The 22,769-nt window shown below is 44.4% G+C and overlaps 1 protein-coding gene across 3 annotated transcripts in view; it reads left to right on the top strand.

The window, feature by feature from the left end:
- Positions 1 to 6,948: 6,948 nt before the first annotated feature.
- Positions 6,949 to 22,769, top strand: part of adcy2b (adenylate cyclase 2b (brain)) — a 71,268-nt gene continuing 55,447 nt past the window's right edge. For all 3 annotated transcript variants that reach the window (XM_076301824.1, XM_076301825.1, XM_076301826.1), the window contains exons 1-2: positions 6,949 to 7,536; positions 13,579 to 13,776. In XM_076301824.1, coding sequence (XP_076157939.1) covers positions 6,949 to 7,536; positions 13,579 to 13,776 — 786 coding nt within the window. The remainder of the gene's footprint in view (positions 7,537 to 13,578; positions 13,777 to 22,769) is intronic.

The following is a 22,769-nucleotide window of genomic DNA, read 5'->3' as shown; positions in this document are numbered from 1 at the left end:
CAATCAAGGACATCGGTAGATAGATGGAGGAGAAATCAAAAATAATAAATAAAAAGTTCTATGGAGATGTGCAAAAGTTGGAGAAAGTCAGATATGTGTGTGTTTTGACGTGTGATGAAATAAGAAAATAAATAAAAGGTCTGTAGCATAGGGAGAGGGATGTAAAAGTGCTAAAAGTCATGTAGGGGTGGTGTGTGTGTGTGTGTGGGGGGGGGGGGGGGGGGGGAGTCATGAGTGCTGAGGAGTGAATGAGTGCAAAGTCAGTATAGTGTGAGTTCAGAGTTGGGAAATGTTTGAGAGTGCTGAGGAGTGAATGTGTGCAAAGTCAGTATAGTGTGAGTTCAGAGTTCGGATAAAAACCTGGGGATAAACACTTCCTGGACTTCGTTGTCTGGACTTCTTCAGAACATATTGAGTGTTAACAGTCCATGTTAAGTCTTCAGTAATGTGGACACCAAGGTTAACTTAATAGTAGCCTACAACATGAAGATTCAATTTCTATGGATTCCTGTGAATATTTCAAGACCCAATAGTCTGCATCTACTTATTGCTAAGCTCTTGCTTCGAAAATATTTAATAAGGCGGAATCAGAGAAGCATTTAGCATCATCTGCCATCATTCTTCTGCAGGTGGCCTATTCTTATGGGAAGGGACACCTGTGGTGTCGCCCTTCACGAGTGTCCCCGCTGGTCTTTGCTTTGCAAACGCATAGGCTAGTTTTTAATTTGTTCAAAATTAACGCACGCTCACGCCCTCACGCAGATGTCTCTCGTCATATTCCAAGGAGTGCATCCCTCTCCGATGTTTTAACGTCGAACAGCCTCAAGTGCCTGTTCTTGCTCTAGTCTGTTCCCAGATTAGGCTATTGTAGGCTACAGCACCTGGTAGTAGTTGACACTCCCAGAAGCCAAAGCCAGCATGTTGTAATCCTGTCTGGTAAAGCAGGCGCTGCTGCCGAGAGTGCAGACAACATATTGAGCATAGCTGGAAATGTTCCCTCAGAGAATAGCAATTAAATGCTTGATTATGTCTGCCGCCGAACAACGCGTAATTACCTTGCGCATCACTCGTTACGCTCACACGTTCAATTAAAGTGATGATTATATTACGAGAGGGTGCTGCATTATGGGTACATTTTGTCGCAACCCATGTGTACCCCTTCTACCCTGCTTCTAACCCCTGCATCCATTTGTAAGGCTTTAAAGTGAGTGCTGGCCATTAGTCTATGCTCTAATCTTAAAGGCTTATTTGATTTGTTTTATACATCACTGGTTTTCCCATATGAGAGGGCTTTGCAGCTGGGTAATTAATCCAGTAGGCTAGCATTTGTAAAAGGTGGGCGAGAACTTCAAGCAACCAAGTGACAATTTGTTTGCATCCACAAATAGGCCTAGGCAATGTGGCTAACTGATCTTAGCAATGTCGGTGATTCCAAGAAGTGTCCTCTGATTTGTAAGTCAAAGCCCTTCAGGTCTTGGCATGTAGAAGCTTATGGTATGTGAGCTTTGCCTTTGAGCAAAATAAGCCTAACGGAATACCTAGCTAATTAAAACTTAAAAAAAAAAAAAAAAAAAACATCTCGAACAATGTGCGCGTCAGAACCGGGGAGTGAAAGGAAATCCAATTAATTCCCCCTCTCCCTTTTTTTCTCTCCACTGAAAATATGACAATGTTGAACGCAAAATGTGTGCATCAATGGAGCTCTCCCCCTTTTCCCCAGTCCCCTTCAGACTTAGCTTGTTACCATGGAGCTAGTGCACCTACTGCTATAGGCCTCTCTCAAAAGACGTCTTGTTAACATTTAAAATGGCTGTTATTTTAACACCGAGTGCATGCTGTAGGCCTACGCTCGTTATGTCCATCTTAGAAAGCCCTGATAATGACGAATGTGATGTTTCCGCCCTATTGTCTCTTCAACTTTCACCTCGACTATTTCTCAACGTTTGAATGCCAGATTGGAGATTTCATGTGGGACGAGGTAATCCACGTTACTGTTAGCATGTGTTCCTCCTTGCAAAACGACCCATTTCGTAATGGTTTCACTTTTGGCAAGGACGATTTTAGTGTGAAATGCTGTAGGCGGTTTTGACCGGGTCCAAGCCGACCTACGTTCCCCCTGGACGCTTTCCATCCACCACAGAGGTTTCTTGGCTTAGGCTATTGTGTAGGTCATGGTCATGATGCTAATTTCCTGTGTTCAAAAATAGATCTCAATGATGTATGGGCTTCTCAAATGGGAATGGTGACATTAACAAAGGTGCTGGGATGTGTGAGGGACTCCCTGTATTTTTTTATTATTTTTTTAAAACATGCTCCCATTCTGTCAAAACAGACCCCCTACACCAGCACCTCCAGCTACCTCCCACCCACCTGGCCTCTGGTGAAGCAGGTGTTCTGTCCATATCTTCAGGTGCTGCAAAGAGCGAATTCTCAGTGGAGACTGGACTCCCACAGACAGCAGGTGTCCTGAAGGGGGAAAACAAATCAGGTGTGTACATTCATCAAAGATTTGATGTGGGCAAAATTCTCATCCTTCCCTATTCAAAGGACTACCTATGCTTCCCATTAGGCACCTCCCTCCTCCTCTTCCTCCTCTCCTCAGCACCAACCAGCGCCCCCTCCCCTGCTCTTATCTTCCTCCTCTCTTCCTCATCCTTCCACTCACTCTCTCTCTCTCCCTCTATCCCTCCCTCATCCCTCTACACCAACTAGTCATTACAGATATTCTAAAGGAGAGCTTTCCTGCAGGCCCTCTCTATTCTCCCGCCTCCCGTCTCCCCCAACCTCTCTCTGTCTTCTCCGTCTCCCCTAATGACCGTGTGGAGCTGGGCTCCAGGCTCACCGGGCTGTGACTGCTGTGGAGCTGCGGTGGAGAAGCCCCCTGTCAGGAGAGGCAGAGGCTGTGCCACGGTCTCACTTCACTGGCTGTTCCACCAGCTTCTCAAATTAAGAGGATAGGAATGGATAGGATGGCCTGTTTTTTTAGCCTTCCTTTTGTTCCCCCCCCCCATTTTTTTTTTTTTTTTTTGCAGGGTGGGTGGAAAGGGGATTATTGTACATTGTGCTTCCACTGCAGTAGAAGAGGTTTAGAGCTGCAGATCTCTCTAGAGCTGAAGTTAAAAAGCAGTAATTTGGCTCCTGCCTGCAAGACAGTTGAGAGGTAGCTGAGCAGCAGCCTCCCACTGTAGGGGATTTCCTGAGAACGCTCTCAGTGAAGGCAATTTTAATATCCTTCTTTTGACAGTGGTAATATATATTAAGTTTTCTTAATGAATTCCAAGCTAAGAGTTATCATCACTAAAGTGCGCCTCCTGGGGTTGAACGTATTGAATCAATGAATGATTCACTAAATGGTGCAGAAGGTGACTTCAGGAGTCTGATTGTGAGAAACAGTTGGATGAAAATGAACACCTTCTTCTGCTTGGAAAAAGTTGATGAATGACTCCAGTGTTTTCTCATTTCCCGGTATTGTATGAGAAACTGAGATGTTGGTGAAACAGTTAGTTTCTGCTATTAATGACAAGAAAACACCCCGAGATTGATGTAGCCTTTTGAACGATATCCTTCTTGATTGCTGCCATGTGTGCGGCAAGACATGTTGCCAAAATAAAACCGCTGCAATTATTGATTCCATTCAATTCTTTTCAAGTTCATAATGTCACATTTTGTGATGGATGAACCAGCAGGTAGAAAATAATGATTCTAACGTAATACAACATGGAGATGAGTGTTTGTGTTAACTTGGGGGACATCATACTAGCACTGATTACCAATAACACTCTAAGCTCTTGAATGGAATTAGGTCTGAACTACAGAGGAAGGTCAAGCTCTTGAGTTGGAGAACCACAAGCATTAAAGGCACAGTGAGTCATTTTTTTAATGTAGTTTTTATAAATTGTTTATAAATTACAAACATTATGCATTTTTATGATGAAGCGGTTTGTTTTCCTAACATTATTCTTATTGTTGTTTATAAGACCTTTATATGAGATATTTTCTGTGTGAAATTTAAACAATTTCATTAAAAAAATCAAGGTACCACACTGTGTTGAATACAGAGTTTGCAAAAGCACCCAAAACAAAATCGAGATGCACAAATATGGCAAATGTGTAGGAATACTGAAATACACCTTTTATCTTTTATTCGACTCCAACATTAGGTCTGGAATAAATGTATATCTTCTGACAACATGAACTACTTAGAGAGCACCTTCTATTTCTCGGCGAGTTGCATCAGGATGCTCTCCAAGTGCATGAGGCTAATGAAATCACAAGGCCATTTCACGGCGCAGACTTCTCCGAGTTGAGCCAAGGGCCAAGAGAGGGCTTATTTTCGGAAGGAGGAATATCTGCGATGGAAGTAAATAAATGCAATAATGAGGTCATCTTTTAGCCTGGACTTTTTTTTTTACTTTCAATTTTTGAAGTTACGTTTTTGCTTAGCTTCAACATTAGCAAAACAGCTATGTGCTGGCGGTTCTCGAGCCGCTTTGATTGATGTCTGTTTATGGTGGTTAAAAGGGACTACATGGGGAATTAATGAGATGCAGCCATGAAGCTGTAGCTGAACTTTCTAGACTGTTCTTCATGGCAGACTGCAGTGACAGGTGATGTGATTCAACTCTGTTAATAGGGCAAATTACCTTCCAACGCGAGGGAAGAAAAATAAAACCCCTTAGAAGGCTAAAAGCTGAATAACTCCTGGGAAGAAAGGGAGACTCATGAATCACACATTCGCACACACTTGTTTGTCGAAAGTGCTTGTGGTCTTTATCTGACAGGAGTGAAGCTGGTTGGATGCTTACACTGCACAAATGTTGCAACAACAAACTCACAGAAAAGGCAGAAATCTAATAGTAATACTAATAGGAATATAATGGTTTAAAAACTGTGTCAAGTAATGAAGTTTCAGCAATCTCTCTAATCCCTGGCCCCTCTGTGTATCATTACAGCATCCTGCAGCTTCCCTCTGCTTCTTGGTATAACGGCAAGGTGTGTGTGTGTGTGTGTGTGTGTGTGTGTGTGTGTGTGTGTGTGTGTGTGTGTGTGTGTGTTTGGTGTGGTTGGTGGGAAGCGCTCGAGAAGTTTCCCAGTAGAAGTCTATTTTTGGTTCCCATCACCACCCCCATAGCAGGCAGGCAGGCAGGGCAGTGTACAGTATGTAAATGCATGTGGAGCAGCCTGTGAGGTGTTGCTGTGCTGAGGTGCTGCCTGCCTACAACCCTGCGAAAGTCATCACAGGCGGGAAAGAAAGAACGAGTGGCATTGAGCTCGGTGCTCAGGGAGGAGGGAGGGAGGGAGGGAGGAGGGAGCGAGAGAGAGGGGAGTGTTTCAAGCCACCAAAATTACATCTTTTAGGTTGTCAGAAGCCTTGTAATCTTCTCAGTCTCACGTGGGCTGTGGTGAATTGATCAAACAGATTGATTGTGTGAGAAGAGCGGTCTGGTTCGATTGAATAAGACAGCTTACAGAGAAGGCACAAAAAAAAATACAGGTACGAAATAAGACAGGCTAGACTCTGAGGATTTTTGCGGAAAGGCTTTTATTTTCCAAGTCCAAATGAGTGTCTGGCATGAACAGGCTTGTGGTCATTTGACAGTGACGGTGAGTGTGTGTGTTTAAAATGACACCAGGAGAAACACCCATTGATCTCTTTGTGGTCTGTGTGTTTGACTGCAAGCTACTCGTTATCTATATTTGAGGTGACATGCTGACATTTCCTGCAGTCTGCCACCAAAAGGCTCTTGTATCTGAACATTTCTCTCTCCCTCAGGTACGGCAAGCAGTAGTGTCTGAACACAAACACAGGAGATTGACACACCTTCGCAAATCAGTTGCTTTCATTGAAAACATCAAGCCATTCAGGAATGTGTAAAACCACATGATTGTTTTTTGATATAAAATGTTAATAAATAGATATCACAATAGCTACATTTACCCAGTGTGTGGGTTACAAAACACTCTCAGGAACCAAAAATGGGGCAACCCTCGACACAGGGGAATTTCTACACCGCCCACTGCATATCACACATGGAGTGCTATTGTAACACAGAGCTAGGCACATCACTACCTGGCAACTGTTGTTTAGCAATGGGGCTTTAAAGACATTTTAATTTGATACCGTGTTGTTTTTTGAGTTGATGAACATGTTTATGGCTTTAAGACAGATCAAATAATATGCTCGATATGACTCGGTGTGATTTTCAGTCAGATTTTCATTTTGATTCCTCCTCTAAAGTAATTTTCCCTAAAGTCAGATTTTACAGAACACGCGTCGACATATTATCTTAAGAAATGGAAATTGTAATATAAGTCTTAGTGAGGGCTCGTAAGTTGAAATATTACATTGTTGATTTGTTGGTCTGTCGCTGCATTACATTGCTTTGTCTAATTGCTGTTATAGTACTTTTACAGACTGCAAATGATCTCTTAGTCTAATTTCTCTTCTTTATTTAACTTTATCCACCCTTGTTCTCCACTCTTTCTCATTAACTCACTGACACATTCAGTTTAGCCTGCAATGCACTTCAGCTGCTCATTCACTACCTCCCCTTTTCCTTTCTCTCACTCTCTCCCTCCCTCCCTTTTTCCTTGGTTCCTCCCTCTCCCTCGGTCTTTAGTGCTTTTTAAATGGCTCTCACTCTCCTCCTCTGATTCTCCGCTTTCTTTTTTACACACAAACACACACACACACACACACACACACACACACACATCTCTCCAAACACCCCCCCCCATCCACTCCCTCACTGTGACGCTCTCACTCACCCTCCCTCGGAAACACGCGCTCCCTCTCCCTCTCTCTCTCTCTCTCTCTCTCTCTCCCTCCCTCGCTCACCCTCTCCCTCTCTCTCTCTCTCTCTCTCTCTCTCTCTCTCTCCCTCTCTGTGTATCTTTGCCGGCTCAGTCCCACTCCTGCGCTCAGTTCATCATGTTGGCTGCTGGACGATGCTGCGCTCCGCCGTGCTGTCGCTGCTGCCCTCGTACGGGACGCGCCTGTCCCTGCCGCTGCATCTGAGCACGCTGCGCGAGGAGGAAGAGGAGCGGGAGGAGGGGGAGGAGGGAAACTCCGCCGGCGTCACCACTGTCCCTGTCGCCACCACCCCCGCCGACAGCGTCGCTCCTGCTGCCTTTGCCTTTGCCTCTGCCGCCAGCCAGGCTGCTCCCAGCCTCACCCCTGCCCCAGACCCTGCCCCTGCCCCTGCCCCAGCCAGCCCTGGGTCCTGCTCTGCCCCCAGCTCCTACTCCGCACCGGTGGACCCCATCACTGCCGTGGGGGCGCGGGCGCGGGCGAGCCCCATGCGCGGCTCCCGGAGGGGCTACTTGCTGGAGGGAGTCAGGGGTGGCGGCGGCGGCGGTGGTGGTTGTGTGGAGGAGTTAGGGGGACCGCCGGCCGGCAGCGGGCGTAACTCTCCCGACTGGTTGTACGAGTCGTACTACCGCATGAGCCAGCAGCACCCGCTCATCGTGTTCCTTCTCCTCATCGTCATGGGAGCATGCGTGGCGTTCATTGCCGTCTTCTTCGCCTCCGGACTGGTGAGAGACCTCTCTCCATTTCTTTTACTTTTGTTTTCTATAGCCAGCTTTTAAACCTCTCTCCACATTTATTTCATTCTCTTGCCCTCTCCTTCCCTGCCTCCATCTCTCTATTTCAGCTGCTGTTCTTGTTCTCTCACATCAGTTGTTCAGATTTCTCTCTCTCTCTCTCTCTCTCTCTCTCTCTGCTTTATGCTTTCCTCTCTTGTTGCCGTTGGAGAACTTGACTATTTGTGGCTGGCTGTGCAGTGTTGTGTTGTGTGGGGCATGACAGACTTAGACTGCCACCTCCACTGTTATTGATAGCACACACAATGGAGCACAGAGCCATAGGATACTGTGCTGCGTGCTTCCAAGGCTGGGCGGATTGTTATTGTTTTCAGAGGATGTGGTCGAAAGTGTGCAACTCGCTTATCAGGGAAACAGCAGTGCTCTCACAATAGAACGAGCTAATATACCAGAAAATGTCAAGCGACGTTAACTTTTTTTTATCTCAGTTTCGTCATCTGAGTCTGCTATTTTGTGTGTGTGTGTGTGTGTGTGTATGTGTGTGAGTGTGTGTGCGAGTATGTGTTTCAGTTTATTTTTTAACTTTTAACCTCTTTCCTATAAAAAAAAGACAGGAAATTTCCTGTTTTCTTTTTGAAGGAAAAAAATAGCTTATCGTGTTTCTTCAGGGAAACCTGATTGTAATGATCAGTCTGTGCCTGTGCCGCTGTCTTTGGCCACTGCACGATATCGATTCCCTGAGCTGCATGCAGTTGAATAAGGCGATAACAAGGCAGAAAATATGCTGGGGGGTAATTGGATGGCAGATGAGGGAGACGGGAACTATTGCTCTTTGGCTCTTGGGGGAGTTTACTGAAAATCCATGCGAGAAGTGTGGTTCACATTATGACCAAAAAGTGCCTCATCAATCATTCTGCCCCCATGTCATATTGCTCTGTATCACTGCTTTTTCACTGAAGTCAATGGGTTATTTTAGAAGCCGCATTTCGATCTGATTCTGTGCAGCCTAACGGCATGAGCAAACCTAATTATCTGTTTAAATGTCAAACACCAACAAGTCAACAAAATGAGTAGGGTAATGATTTTTAATCAAATCAGCTTAATCCAAGTCCTGTCACTGTCAATTTTTGAGTATAGATTGTTTAAATAGAAAATGTATTCCTGATTCATAAAGATGGCCTCTGAAGGTAATGATGCAGTCAAAATGTATGGATTTAATGTTTCATCTAATTAGACCTCTGAATGGCGTTATAATGAGAACAAACCTCCATCACCCTTCTTAGAAATAGCTCACCACGCTTCCGCACAAGAAACTGGCCAAAGACCAGCTATTTTTCTCTGAAACAGTGCCTGTAGTAGACACAACACACACATGCATGCACACTTACGTAACAACCCTCAACCTTCCCATGTCCATGAGCACACACACACACACACACACACACACACACACAAACACACAAACTAACAAACACATAAAAGCACAACCATAACCTAGTATTCAAAATATTGACAAATTAACACAGTTTCTCGGCCTCTTCGTCTCTTTTTCTCTCTCTCTCTCACACGCACACACACACCACACCACACACACAAACACAGACTGTGTTGTGAAATGCTATCCATTTGGCTCTCACACTCGCGCCCGCCAGAGGAGCGCTCTCTTTTGTTAAGAGTTCAGGACCTCTGTCAGACTCCCAAGGTGGCGCGAAAGATGGTGACAGTGCATGAGAGAAGGCGACAGTGAAGCAGACTGGGAGACAGACAGGTGTTTGTGTGTGTGTGTGTGTGTGTGTGTGTGCGTGTGTGTGTGTGTGTGTGTGTGTGTGTGTGTGTGTGTGTGTGTGTGTTCATGTGTGAGAGAGAAAGATAGAGTATACATGTATGTTTACATGGGAGTCTATAGAGGGCTCATGTTGTTGATTGTCTAAGACTGTGCATATGTGAGTGTGTGTGTGTGTGTGTGTGTGTGTGTGTGTGTTCATGTGTGAGAGAGAAAGATAGAGTATACATGTATGTTTACATGGGAGTCTATAGAGGGCTCATGTTGTTGATTGTCTAAGACTGTGCATATGTGAGTGTGTGTGTGTGTGTGTGTGTGTGTGTTCATGTGTGAGAGAGAAAGATAGAGTATACATGTATGTTTACATGAGAGTCTATAGAGGGCTCATGTTGTTGATTGTCTAAGACTGTGCATATGTGAGTGTGTGTGTGTGTGTGTGTGTGTGTGTGTGTGTGTGTGTGTGTGTGTGTGTGTGTGTGTGTGTGTGTGTGTGTGTGTTCATGTGTGAGAGAGAAAGATAGAGTATACATGTATGTTTACATGGGAGTCTATAGAGGGCTCATGTTGTTGATTGTCTAAGACTGCATATGTGAGTGTGTGTGTCTGTGTCTGTGTCTGTGTCTGTGTTTGTGTGTCTGTGTTTGTGTGTGTGTAAAGGGAGACTGAATGGAGAGCGTGCTCTGCAGAAATGTGATAATGGCTCTGGGACGAGCTGGAGTGGAGACGAGTGGAGTGGGTGCAGTCTGATCAATGAGTCTGCCCGCCCGCCTGCTGATGGAGCCTTACTTATGCTCACAGCTGGGACTACAACGCACCACAGAGCTTGACATACTCTTATAACAATTACAATACCTCAGGAAGCACACCCCCCCCTCCCCACCTCTTAAATATTTCTTCAACGTTTGCACAGAAAGAGAGAGCTATGACTCAATATCTCACCTGCGTTTAAACTGCCTCAGAGCTCTGGAGCGTTTGTGTAAGTTAAGACAGGCACCGAGCCCTGCTGACGAGATGAAAAAAAACATGCTGCTGAAATCATTAAGCGCTGCGTCTTCTAGGGCTTCTCTGGCTCGGATCTCCACCACGTAATGAGGCGTGAAGCCACTCAGCGTCTCCAAGAGCAGCACTGACTCTGACTGGGACCGCACAGAGGCCGGTATTTCTTACGGAGTCTGCCAAAGTAGCAGACCTCTATACTGATTCTGGAACAGGCCCAGCACCAATCTGGCGCCGGAGGAGGAACAGTAGCCCGGCCCAATACTGATCCGGACTCAGCTGCTCCCCGAAGCTGCTTGGATCATCAGGCGGGCCAGAGCCCTGTTCCGAGTGACTCATTAGTGCAACAGCTGCGGTGGTTTGATGGGGCCATGGTGGTCCGCTCCCTCCCTTCCTTCAATGCAAAATCCTCTGGATCGAACCCCAAACCTGAAACCAATACAAAAAAAACCTTTTGGCATTTACAGCAGAGAGGCACAGGTGTGTGCTACTTCCTTAGCAACAGCAGGGGGGGCATTTGTGGTTCTGATATGCTGCCAAAACAAACAAATAAATAAATCAAATAAATTGACGGATAGACTTCTGTTTCATATGGATGAGTGGTTTCCTGATAAACTGAAATTCTCCATATGAGATTTCTCCTGATTTTTGCTGCGGGGTTAATTGAGGGCGAGCATCATTGCCAGGGGAGACTGCCATGTTTATTCCAGCGTTACAGTTATTTGTCCACAAATATTTAACAGTTTGTACAAACTTGAATGCTGCACGCGTGGGGAAAATATGTAGTGTATTACTGGTCATATATAATCCAACATATGTTGAACACAGCGCTTTTGCCACATTTGTCTCAGTGGAAATTAAAGCAATTAGCTGCACATTAGAAATGTTGTCAACTTCAACCAGCTTAAAAAGATGATGTTTTGTTTCTATGGTTAATTGATGATGAGGATGATGGTGGGATTTAGCCTGGCGGGCCATCCTATATCATTGAAATGTATAGTCTGGAATCGACCCATTCACCTCGCTTAATCCAAGGGGCGGGCAGAGAATTGTCTTTCAAACTGCCTAGGCATGCAATAGGCCAGCGCAACGACCATATCCGTTTCCGGTCGGCAAAATGGCAAATACATACTTCTTCGAAAGGAATGACTTAAGTGCATTGTGTTGCTCAACTTTCAAAGAAAAGCACAAGTCCAACTCCTCCAAAGTTGACGCCAACGCCACCTTCCTTGTTGTTCACCGTCGGAGGACTGTCGTCATCCTGTTAAGCCTGCCTTAAGACTCTCTAACAAAATAGAGCGCTGTGATTGGATGACGTCCACGGCGTCAGCCAATAGAAATCCCTATAGTTTGCTACTAGACGTACAGGCTGAGCAAATTAATTTGCCGCTAGGGTGCGTCTAAATTTCTAGGCTAGGAGGGATTGTAACCTTGAGCAGAACATGGAAACAGGCAGTACTTATAGTATGTTTATTGTTCATTTGACAGGCATCACACAGCTAAAACGTAGTCGATTAGATTTGAATTTGCATTTAATTTGACCAGTTCTGAGTGAATGCAGTCAATAAATGCTTTTCAAGAGGCAATTACCAGAAAATAAAATGTTTTCCTTTGTGAAGTGTGGATAATGGATAGAAGGTTGTGTACAGGTGTACAGACAATATATCAGGGTTGTTTTACCATTGACTTGGAGTATTTTCAATAGGCTGACTAATGCGGCTTGTTATCTTTGTGGTCTATATAATAGCATCCAGGGTAGACTTAACCATTCTTTTTAGTTTGTAGTCGAGGTTGGTATGTCTGAGGAAAAATGTAGTCTAATATGCAACTGGTTAGATAATGTAGGCCTGGTGCACTTACAAACCTACCATGAAGATGGCCAACTCCAACAGATGTTCCTATTGAAGGCATTCACTACGTGTCACTGGTGTCACTACAATAGTCCCCCACACCCACCCGTCTCCCCTGAACCCAAAAAAAGATGATGCCGCAAACATTCTTTAAATTCCTTTCTCCAGGACCAGCAGCTGTGGCACAGAGTAAATTAGTAACAATGAGCTGCACAGCCATCGCTGGGATCCACTCATCAAGGAGCACAAAGGCGCATGGATAAAGCAGAGGCGGCCTAGCGGCCTGCTCGGATAACAAGCGGCTCAGCCACGGCGAGCGCTGACAGGATGCATCGTGCTTTGTATCGACCAGAAAATGCTTTTCAAATGGATTTAGAGTGGACTCAAAGGCTCAGCCGGTCACCCCGCACGTCTCTTTGCCGTCGCTGATAGCAGCGGAGTGAATGGAGCCCTGTGATAAGGGCCAAGCTCATCACGATTCACACACCACGGTCGCCTAGCCCCCCGGAGAGAAGGGGCCATGGGTTCGGATGTTAGTGCAGAGAGCAAGAGAAAGAGCTCCGTTGTTGATTGCTGAACGCTGATTAGACAATAAGTGACTTATACCAGTCGGCCTCACTCATCGATTAACACCTTAATATATTAATGACTGCAAATGGAAAAGGCCTAATATTGCAGCCAGACAATCATAACCACTTTCATGGAAGTACGTTTAACTTAATTTCTGTGTGCTTTCTCCATTAACATGTGTGTTAGCGTGTGTATGTGTGTGTTTACACACTGGTATGTGCTTCTGTGTGTGTGTGTGTGTGTGTGTGTGTGTGTGTGTCTGGGTGAGAGGTGTTTTTGAAACTTAATTTAAATTCTATCAGAGTACCTCTGTGCATGCAGCTATAGTGCTCTTTGGCTGGCTCTCTGGCAGGTGGTGACTCACAATAGTGATGGGGTTACTTTATTTCCAATATGGCACACACTTACCTACGGCCTAATTCATTAATAAACCATCACAAGAGAGTTTTGGTGCTAGTCTATCCATCTATTAATATCCACCCCCATTTCCTGTTTTGTTTGAAAAATGGTTCAAAGTATTATTGCCTGAGTCCTGGTCCCAAGATGCAGTTATCAGAGCAATCAGTAGTAGTACTATTCGTATAATTATTGAGACAAAAGTGTATTTTTCTTTTATTTAGTTTAATGGAAAATAAGTTTGCTGCACTGCAAACTGCTAATGTATTTTTCCAGAAATCTTTTTTTTTTATCTGATGTTGGTTAAAGGGTCCTTTCGTGGACTGAACTTGAATTCCAACATTGTTGCTCTCTCTCTCTCTCTCTCTCTCCCTCTTTTTCTCTTCTATCTCTCTCCCCCTCTCTCTCTCTCTCTCCCTCTCACCTTCTCCTCTGTAGGACATGCAGGACCACGTCGCCTTTATCATCACAGTGCCCACCACGCTGGCCATCTTCTTGACCATCTTCGTCCTCGTCTGTATCGAGTCGGTCTTCAAAAAACTCCTGCGCCTCTTCTCTTTGCTTATCTGGGGCTGCCTCGTCGCCATGGGTTACCTCTTCATGTTCTTTGGCGGGATCATCTGTCCTTGGGACCAGGTGAGTGGTGGGCGGGGAGGGAGGAAACAGCCACCTGGGGCTCTGTGCTCTGGTTCCGACGAGGCCAAATTTGTTGATGAATGGGCTCCTTTTGGCTTGCGTAGATTTTTTGTTTGTTCTCCACCTTTGGAAAAAAAAACTTTTTTGCTAAGTGGTGTGTGCTTTTCCTTGATTTCTTTGTACTTGTTTCCCCCATGTGTCTGTTCTACTCCTCCTACAGTTTCCTGCCCTTCCCTCTCTCTTCTCTCTCTCTCTCTCTCTCTTCTCTCTTCTCTCTCTCTCTTTTCTTTTTTTGCTCTTAGTTTTTACTTGTGCTGAACTTGCCTTTCTATTGTTTCCTTTCTCCTCCCCAGCTTCCCATCCTTTCTTGTCCATGTCTCTCTCAGTTCGCTTCCTTTTGTTTTCGACTCCTGCAGCGTTTCAATCTCCTCGTAGGGTTTGCTAGTGGCCGCGAGCAACTGGATGTCTCCCGCTGAGCCAGTGAGGGCTCCATTACCCCCAGTTTTAGGCCACAGGGAGCCAAGACACATGCTGGGGCTCCTCTCTGTGTCTCACGCATTCATCCACTACAATCTCTGGTTCGCCGACTGCACAAAAGCAGGAGCTTATTCACTGGTGATGTATGAGCATAGACCCTATGAGGATCTCATGCCTAGCCAGGCTAGAGGCACTTTAGTTGAGGCTCAAACATGATGTCCTGTGATGATGCTCATATCTATGGACCAATTCTCTCTGTTGGAGTCTCTATCACACACAGTTTACTGCATTTTTGTCACCATGTGTGCTGTTTTTTTTTTTGCTTTTGTATCTTGTATGTGTTCTTTTTCTTTCTTTCTTTTGTTCTGTCTGTTTTCATAGCATTCTTTCTATGTGTCTGTCTATTTATGCCCCCTGACTATCTCTCTGTAGCAAAGATGGTTGCCATGAAAGGGCAGAAGATTTGGTGTACAATATTATTGTGATATTCCATTCATGATGCAGCAAGTATTGCAATTCGATTCTGTGATACATTGTGATTTCTCCCATATATTATACCGTGTATTATTATAGACTGGGAGTCTGCAACCATCTTGGCGCGACAAAATTAGTTTTTGAGTCTGACTTCCTTTCCAATTTCCACTGATGCAAGGGAAGAACATGGTCCTGTGCTATCTTGTGGACATCTTAAAACACTGTGCTATTACAGTAGATGACTAAATAAGATGCTGCTGTATTACAATAATATTGTGCTGAAAAATATCACAACACTACAGTATCGGTTTTCTTCCACCTCTAAAGGCTGGTTTCCTGTGTATGGATTAAGACTAGTCTTAAAGGAACACACCACCGTTAGGGATTTATTTCTGTTGTTGGCTCACTTTTATTCACGACGTGCTATCCGGCGGCGAGAGATTTCATTCACTATACTAAGCTAAGCTAGCGGTGGCGCAGCCGGACTAAGGCTACGTTTATACGGTGATGATGAAAAGAGAAGACGCAGAAGTGGCGTCTCGTCTTCATTTTTTTATTCGCGTTTAGACGAGCATTCTCAGGGGGAAATCTTTGTTTATATGAAGACGCAAGAGTATGTGATATTCGATTGGATATGCATTCCAGACCGCTGGGTGGTGGTGTGATAGAACCCCGGTACGTCACGCGCAGACATTCTAATTTGACAGTTTAGCCAGAGAGGTAATAAAGGATCTTTGGTTTAGCTGTTTAGACGGAGACGCAACCCGGGTCGTCTTCAAAACTCTACACTCTGGAAGGAGTCTTCAGATTTTTGCGTCTTCAAGCCCTGATGGCGGGGTCGCCGTGTAAACGAAAGGTACTTATGATAAAATATTTTGTCGTCTTCCTTCGCAATTGTCCTCGTATAAACGGCCCCTAAGACAATGCATGCACGGAGACAAAAATGCTTTTGGTCACCTATCTAACTCTAGGGAGGACGGTGAATAATCCAATTTCATAAAACGGTGGCGTGTTCCTTTAAACTAAAAGCACTCTTCAATGTAAATCTCTATTGAAAAAAGCTTTTAGACTAAGACTAGGCTTAATTGATGTATGGGAAAGTGGCTGTATGTGTCAATATCTCTGAGTGACTATGGAAGCAGCCTCCCTCACCTTGGGCTTCACACCAGAAGATGCTGCCAGTTGAGCTCCCCTGCCAGTCTGCCGTCCCCAGCATCCTTACACCTCTCCACTCCGCCAAGCCTCCACTGTGGCCTCCTCTTGCCTTCCGTCCACAGCGTCCAGACTGAGGTCCAGAATGAGCTCTGGAGACCTGCCTTTGTGCAGGGTTGAAAAGAGGGGGGAAAAAATCAAACCCACAGACAGGCCCACACAACAAATACAAAAGAGCAAGAAAATTGCTGTACAATTAAAAACGCATTCAAACAAAATCGAGGTCGGTGCCCTTCGGATACCGCGGTGCACTGCTTCTGGGCATAATGGCAAGCTGGCCACAGAAAACAACAAAATACCGGAGAAGGAAAAGAAAGAAAAAAAAGAAGGAAAAAGAAAGAAAAGGAGAGAAAAATTCTTTACTCACAGGCTACTCTAGAATAGGGTGACCAGACGTCCTCTTTTGCCCGGACATGTCCTCTTTTTGAAACCTAAAAATGTGTCTAGTTCTAGCCTCAAACATGTTTACAGCGAATTTGCATTGCTCTCTCTTTCATTCATGGATATATCTATGTCTTTCATTCACATACTAGTCACGGCCTCCCCCTACAGTTCACTTTGCATTGAGTGGAAAGTGTAGGGTGTAGAGCCTGACCAGCTACCGTCATTGGTCGATAGTAATCTCAAACATTTAATTGGTCAGTCAGTCACCTCAATAGCGCAAACTTCCTTGTTTAGTGTAAGTTCACTGACGAATTAAAACGTAAATTTCCATGTTTTTGTCTCGGTCGATATCAACATGAAGCTGAGTGCCGGACCTGCAAAGCAGGCACTTACGCGTCGGTCGCAAATAAAGGTGCCAACGACCTACAGGTAGGCTACACAATGTTCAGCAAAGCATTGAACGGCAGCGAGGGGTGAGAGCTCATCAGCTAAAGTGACAGAGTTTTCCGACCTATTATGTCTCCAAAATCATTTTGATGGCACATAACCTCATAACCATAGACTGTAGAAAATATAACATGACGAACGGCACTTCTGCCATTGTCTGAGCTATTTATTTAGCTGAACCTTTAAACTGCCTTTAAGGGATAGCCTGCACACTGACAACAGCAGATGTCAATAATCCTCTATCTACTGCAGCCTATATTCAGGTGAATTAAATATGTTGGCATAACATGAGGGATAGATGTAGGCCTATTTCTTTACAAAAGAAATATATAATAAAATGGATTGAAAAGAGGTAGGCCTAATAATAGACCAGACATGATTGAATAGATATAAGAAAATGGACAACATATCCACATCAGTCCCCATCAACACAACTGTTTTCAGCTACTGTAAAAGATTCATGTATTTTCAGAAACACCTTGGATCAAATTTAGAGATAGGCTATGCAACATTAAAGATGGGTCGCCATCCAAATGTATCTTGTGAGTATAGAGCTCAACAGCCCTGCTGTTATTGTAATTATTGTGTATTAAAACTTTCATGTTTTCAAAATAGTCTTTTGAGGCCAGGCCCAACCCACCACCCCCCCACCCCCCCCGCTGAAGTGTCCTCTTTTTCACAAACCCAAATCTGGTCACCCCCCATGGTCTATCTGGCCTTGGCGGGCATGGGCGCAGATTCAGCCGGAAAGATTTCGTCGGATTAGAGGAGTGGAGCGCCGCTGTCTGTGAATCATCAAAGTGGCCCTTGCGCGCAAGGCCAGTCGAGCGGAGAATGCGAGTGGTGCTGGAGCAAGATAGGAATGAGACCGGCCAGAACGAGGGGGGGACAGATGCACCGCTAGTGCGGACGCTGGCCCTGACTCAAGGGCTGTGCTGCATTGTGTGCATTATTGATCAGCTAATGCTTTTCATGAATACAATTATGAACAGCCAGCTGTTGCTGGCCAATCATAAATATTGGAATGTGAACTGAACTCAACTGAAGTAACAGAGGACTTGCGCAGTGTTAAGACACAAAGGCACATTTACAACATGTACAGTTGTGCTCATAAGTTTACACACGCATGCTAAAGTTGACTAAAAAGAGGAATCTTTTGAAAATTGATCTTAATGCCTTAATTAAAATTCCAATACCCTTCACCATACCTAAAGATTGGCATGGGGTGCTTTCCACAAGATCATCACTCAATGCAAATCAAACGAGCTATTAGGCTAACTGAAATAAAACCATGCCAATCTCTAGGTATGTAATAATGTGGGGCTATTTTAATTCCAAAGACCAAGGGAACTTTATCAGGATGCATAGTATCCTGGATCCATGAAATAACTGGATTTTAAAAATAAAAATCTGCCTGCCTCAATGAGAATTTAACATAGGGCTGTGTATACTTATGCCCCCTGTATTTTAAGGAAGAATATTTATTTATGTATGATACATTATTCATTCACAAAGAAAATTGGTGTCCATAAAGGTTGGATTTTCTGCATTTTTTTAAATAAGGCATTCAGATCAATTTCCAAAAGATTTTATTCCTCTTTTAGGTAAACTTTAGCATGGGTGTGTAAACTTATGAGCACAACTGTATATGTTTAAAAAAATGCGTCAGCTCTGAGGTAATTTATTCACTTACTAGAACATTTTATACATGAGAGCTTTAATTTGAATATAGTCCCTGCTCAATTTGTCTCTGCAAGGATGTCCAGGGAGTGATTTAGGGTTATAGAAATTTGAAATGTCACTGCATTTTGTCTGTATAATGCATTTTACGCTCGTGTAGCTTTCATTTCTGGCTGTGAAATAACCTTGCATGCAGTGAAAATGCAAAAATTCATCTCAGGATCTGGCAATTACAGTTCGTTTAAACCTAATGTGGACTTGCCTTCTTTCTCGGTAGGACTGTTTTGTATTCATTTTTTTCACTGGTAATGGAATAGGTCAAAAATGCACACGAAGAGGCTTGGTACTATTTTTATTGTTTCTGACACCCACTCATCGCATCTAATTTTACCCTCTATTTCTCTCATCAGTGTATTGTCCACAATTCTGTAGGGCTTGGCTAATCTTCGTCATCCTTTTCTATTTTCTCTTTTTGTCTATTCTGTGTGCCTGAGCGAAAATCAACACCAGTAATTCTCAGCGGAAAGCACAGGGCTCTTGATATGAGTTTTGGCTAGTGCACTCATATTGCCCTGTACCACAGAGTGAACAAGTGTCTGGAACTCTGTGGCAGTTTGAGCCTTTACAACTGCATTCTGTTCTCAGAAGCCTTGCCAATGAACTCAGCACTTGTGGATATTCTCTCTAGTGTTACAATGTGCACTGTTGTAATAATCTAAGGGGCTGTTTACCTGTTGTTCATTACAAGTGGTATTTGTGCTAATATCAGCCCTAGTGTCTGTCACAAGCCTCTGGATGTTCAGATATAAACCTAGCCTAGTCACGAGTCTCACAGATGGAGACTGTCTGACCTCAGCTGTCATGTCTTCAACTGCAATATTTCATAAGGCTTTTGAAAGGTAAAGAAATTGAGACCTCCAAAGGCTATTTGTCATTGAGACAGAGAGCATGTTGATGGGTATATATTCCACAGACGAAAGTTGAGGGCCCTCGAGTACAGTTTTCTGTCTGGTCTGGTCTCAGTGTCTAATGCATGCTCGGGGCTATTCTCTGGTCTCAGTTCCCAATCCATGCTTGGGGCTATTCTCTGGTCTCAGTTCCCAATGCAGGCTAGGGGCTATTCTCTGGTCTCAGTTCCCAATGCAGGCTAGGGGCTATTCTCTGGTCTCAGTTCCCAATGCATGCTAGAGGCTATTCTCTGGTCTCTGTTCCCAATGCAGGCTAGGGGCTATTCTCTGGTCTCAGTTCCCAATGCAGGCTAGGGGCTATTCTCTTGTTTGATGTGTCTGTCGTTAAAGAAACCGAAGATCGTATGCATGTATTCAGCGCAATTATTTTCATTCTTCTCTAATGATTTGGTGGTCGCACAGTCAGTCATACATATGCATACAACACACACACACACACACACACAAACACACACACACACACACACACACACACACACACACAGATACACAAAGGTCAAAGGGTCAGGCAGGCAGCAGGTCACTCCCCTCTGTGTGCTTCACCTGGCCCCTGATTGGACAGAGTTGATCATAGCAGGCGTTTAACCTCTCGACTCTCCGCAATGTGCGGTTTGGGCTGCAGTTTGGTGTGTGTGTGTGTGAGTGTGTGTGTGTGTGTTTCCGTCTTAGTCATTGGTGCGGCTGGGGGTGGTGTGCAGTGCAGGTGGAGGAGGATGAGGAGTGTGGAAATGCTGGGCAGTCTGTCAATGATTTCATTTTACATAAGGGGTTTGCATAAACACTCCAAAACATATCCACTCAATTTAAACTCCTCGGGATCTATGTTTGCAACCAGCAACACTTGAACAATTTGTACCTCTGACTTGTTGTTCTGAATAGAACTGTTGCTGTCGATAGAGAAATGCTACCTCACAGGGACCAATTAGAGTTTAGTACATTGTTGTGAGTATTTAGGAGATGTATGATGTGGTGATTAAACTACTTTCTATGAACAAAAGTATCAGGACACTTACAACCACTTAATCACTGAATTCATGTGTTTCATTCAGACACATTGGCAAAGATGTATAAAATCAAGCACCTGGAGTCATGCGGTCTGCATTAACATTTGTGAAAGAATGTGGTTCTGTCAGTGCACTAAGCAAGGTCCATAAAGACATGGTTGGGTGAGTTTGGTGGGGAAGAACTCGACTGACCCACACAAAGCTCTGGCCACAACCCCATTGGACACCTTAGAAATGAGCTAACAGAGATTACGAGCCCGGCCTTCTTGTCCAATATCAGTGCTTGACCTCACAAGCACTGATACTGGACACACTTCAAAATCTTGTGGAAAGTCTTCCCAGAAGAGTGGAGGCTGATCTAGCCATCCTATTTGGTTGTTAAGTGATGATGCAATAATAGGCTAATAAATGTTTTTCCGGGTTTAACGGCTTTCAAAGCCCCTCGGTTTTCTCCATAGACAGCTATTCAGTGTAGCCTTTAAGAAAATTCTCATGCTACTACTCACTTGTTGCCTCAACCTAATAAAATCCTATTTTTCGCAGAAGCCTGCACATAACCCTTGTTTGTATCATCTGGCTGCACAGCTATAGTAATTGCTCTGTTAAAGTTAAACGGTTTTGTTTTACTCTCAATAAAACAGAGGTGATGGTGACAAGGTTTATACAGTAAGTTGCAGAAACTGGCTGGCTGCGCTAGTAAATGTTTTTTGACCAAAAAGCTGTTGGGCCCGTGACGTCGGACTTAACAACCGAATAGATTTAGAATGGAATGTCAAAAAAGTTAATGTAGGTGTAATGGCCAGGTGTCCCAATACTTTTGTCCATTTAGTGTATATGAAGAAGTTGATAAGCCATCCCAGAGGCAGATATTTCCAGAAAGTTCTGTTTCCGACACGTTGAGTGAATATGAATACAGTTCAATGTTGTTTCTTGTTTGTATAGAGAACAAGCATTTTGCTGTCATTATCTTAATATGCCTTTTTGTGAAGTGATTTATCAACACTTTTAGCAAAATGTACCTAATTTCATCAGCCAGACTGTTCATAATTAAGAGTGCCTGTCTCAGAGTGCCGAATATCCATTTTACCAAATTACATAACTCGCGCTGAAGGACTTTTAAAAATGGAAACATCACCAAAAAAAAAAAAAAACTGTCTAATTGTGTTTGTTGTGATCTGTGAACGTTACTGACACAAAGCCCTTAAGGCAAGATGTCATACCTGAGGAGGAACAGCCGCGGTAGTTGGAGGGGGTGGCACGACAGCGGGGTGGTTAGGTGGACGAGCAGGGTCGAGGTCACCATGGTTACAGTCGTCCCTGTCGAGTGTCGGCAGTAGTATTGCTGGTGATGCAGGGGGGTGGGGGGTGGGGTGTTGTGGGTGTAACTGGGTTGCTGTCAACGCCACATTGTTTGTGTCGAGCCAAGGTCACTGCGAGGAAGCATGGTTCCCACAACAAAAGCAGGGGACACAGCCGACTCTCACAACTGGACTCTGATGTCAGCGTATTGTGTTTTGCGGCCTATAAATAGAAACTTGACAAAACCTGAATAGTGTAGCCAAGGTAACTCACGGCTGATGGTAAGCTTTTGAGAGAGAGAGAGAGAGAGAGAGAGAGAGAGAGAGAGAGAGAGAGTGGAACTTCAAGCGAAGGCAGAGAACATGGAGTGGTGTGTGTCCAGTTAAATTTAGGAATGCCAAGGATGATAATATGTATGGAAATGAAGATGGATGCCCTATTTGTGATTTGTTTGTGTGTGTCTGTGTGTTTGTGTCTGCATGTGTGTGTGTGTGTGTGTGTGTGTGAGGGTGATGGAGCCTGACTGATTCTTTCGGATGAATTTGTGGTGGCCACTGAGGAGATGGAGCACCAGCGGAGCATATGCGCTTAAACTCCGAGCCGTCCCTGGAAATCGCAAGACCGCTCCGCCTCCCATTCTATTTCATGCTCTGCTTGGTGTCGAGAGATAGGGCCTGCATCTGTGTGTGTTTGTGTGTGTGTGTGTATCTGTCTACATTCACTTAAGAGGTGTGCTGTATATCTGTGTATGTGGAACTCATTTATATGGTGTAAGTGATTGATTGAATGATCAGAGTGATTGATTGAGTGAGTGAGTGTGTGTGTGTATGGTGTGTGAGTGAGTGAGTGTGTGTGTGTGTATCTCTGTGTCACTGTGCTCTGCTCATGCGTTGATGTGCGTATGTTTGCGTGCATTGTTGTCCTCATGTTTTGACATCTTGGTACGCCTCTGCTAATTGATACCAGCATGTCAAGCGAGCGGACTCTCAGTGTTCCTTTTGTTTGCGCTTTGTGTCAGTCAGGTACCATTGTCACAGCTCCCACGATG

Source organism: Alosa pseudoharengus, unplaced genomic scaffold, assembly GCF_046254945.1.
Source record: "Alosa pseudoharengus isolate Yale_2024_CS ecotype anadromous, Long Island Sound unplaced genomic scaffold, YU_APseudo_1.1 YU_APseudo_1.1_scf_23, whole genome shotgun sequence".
Classification (NCBI taxonomy): Eukaryota; Metazoa; Chordata; class Actinopteri; order Clupeiformes; family Clupeidae; genus Alosa; species Alosa pseudoharengus.
Note: the sequence above shows the minus strand (reverse complement) of the source record. Positions and strands in the feature narration are given on the sequence as shown.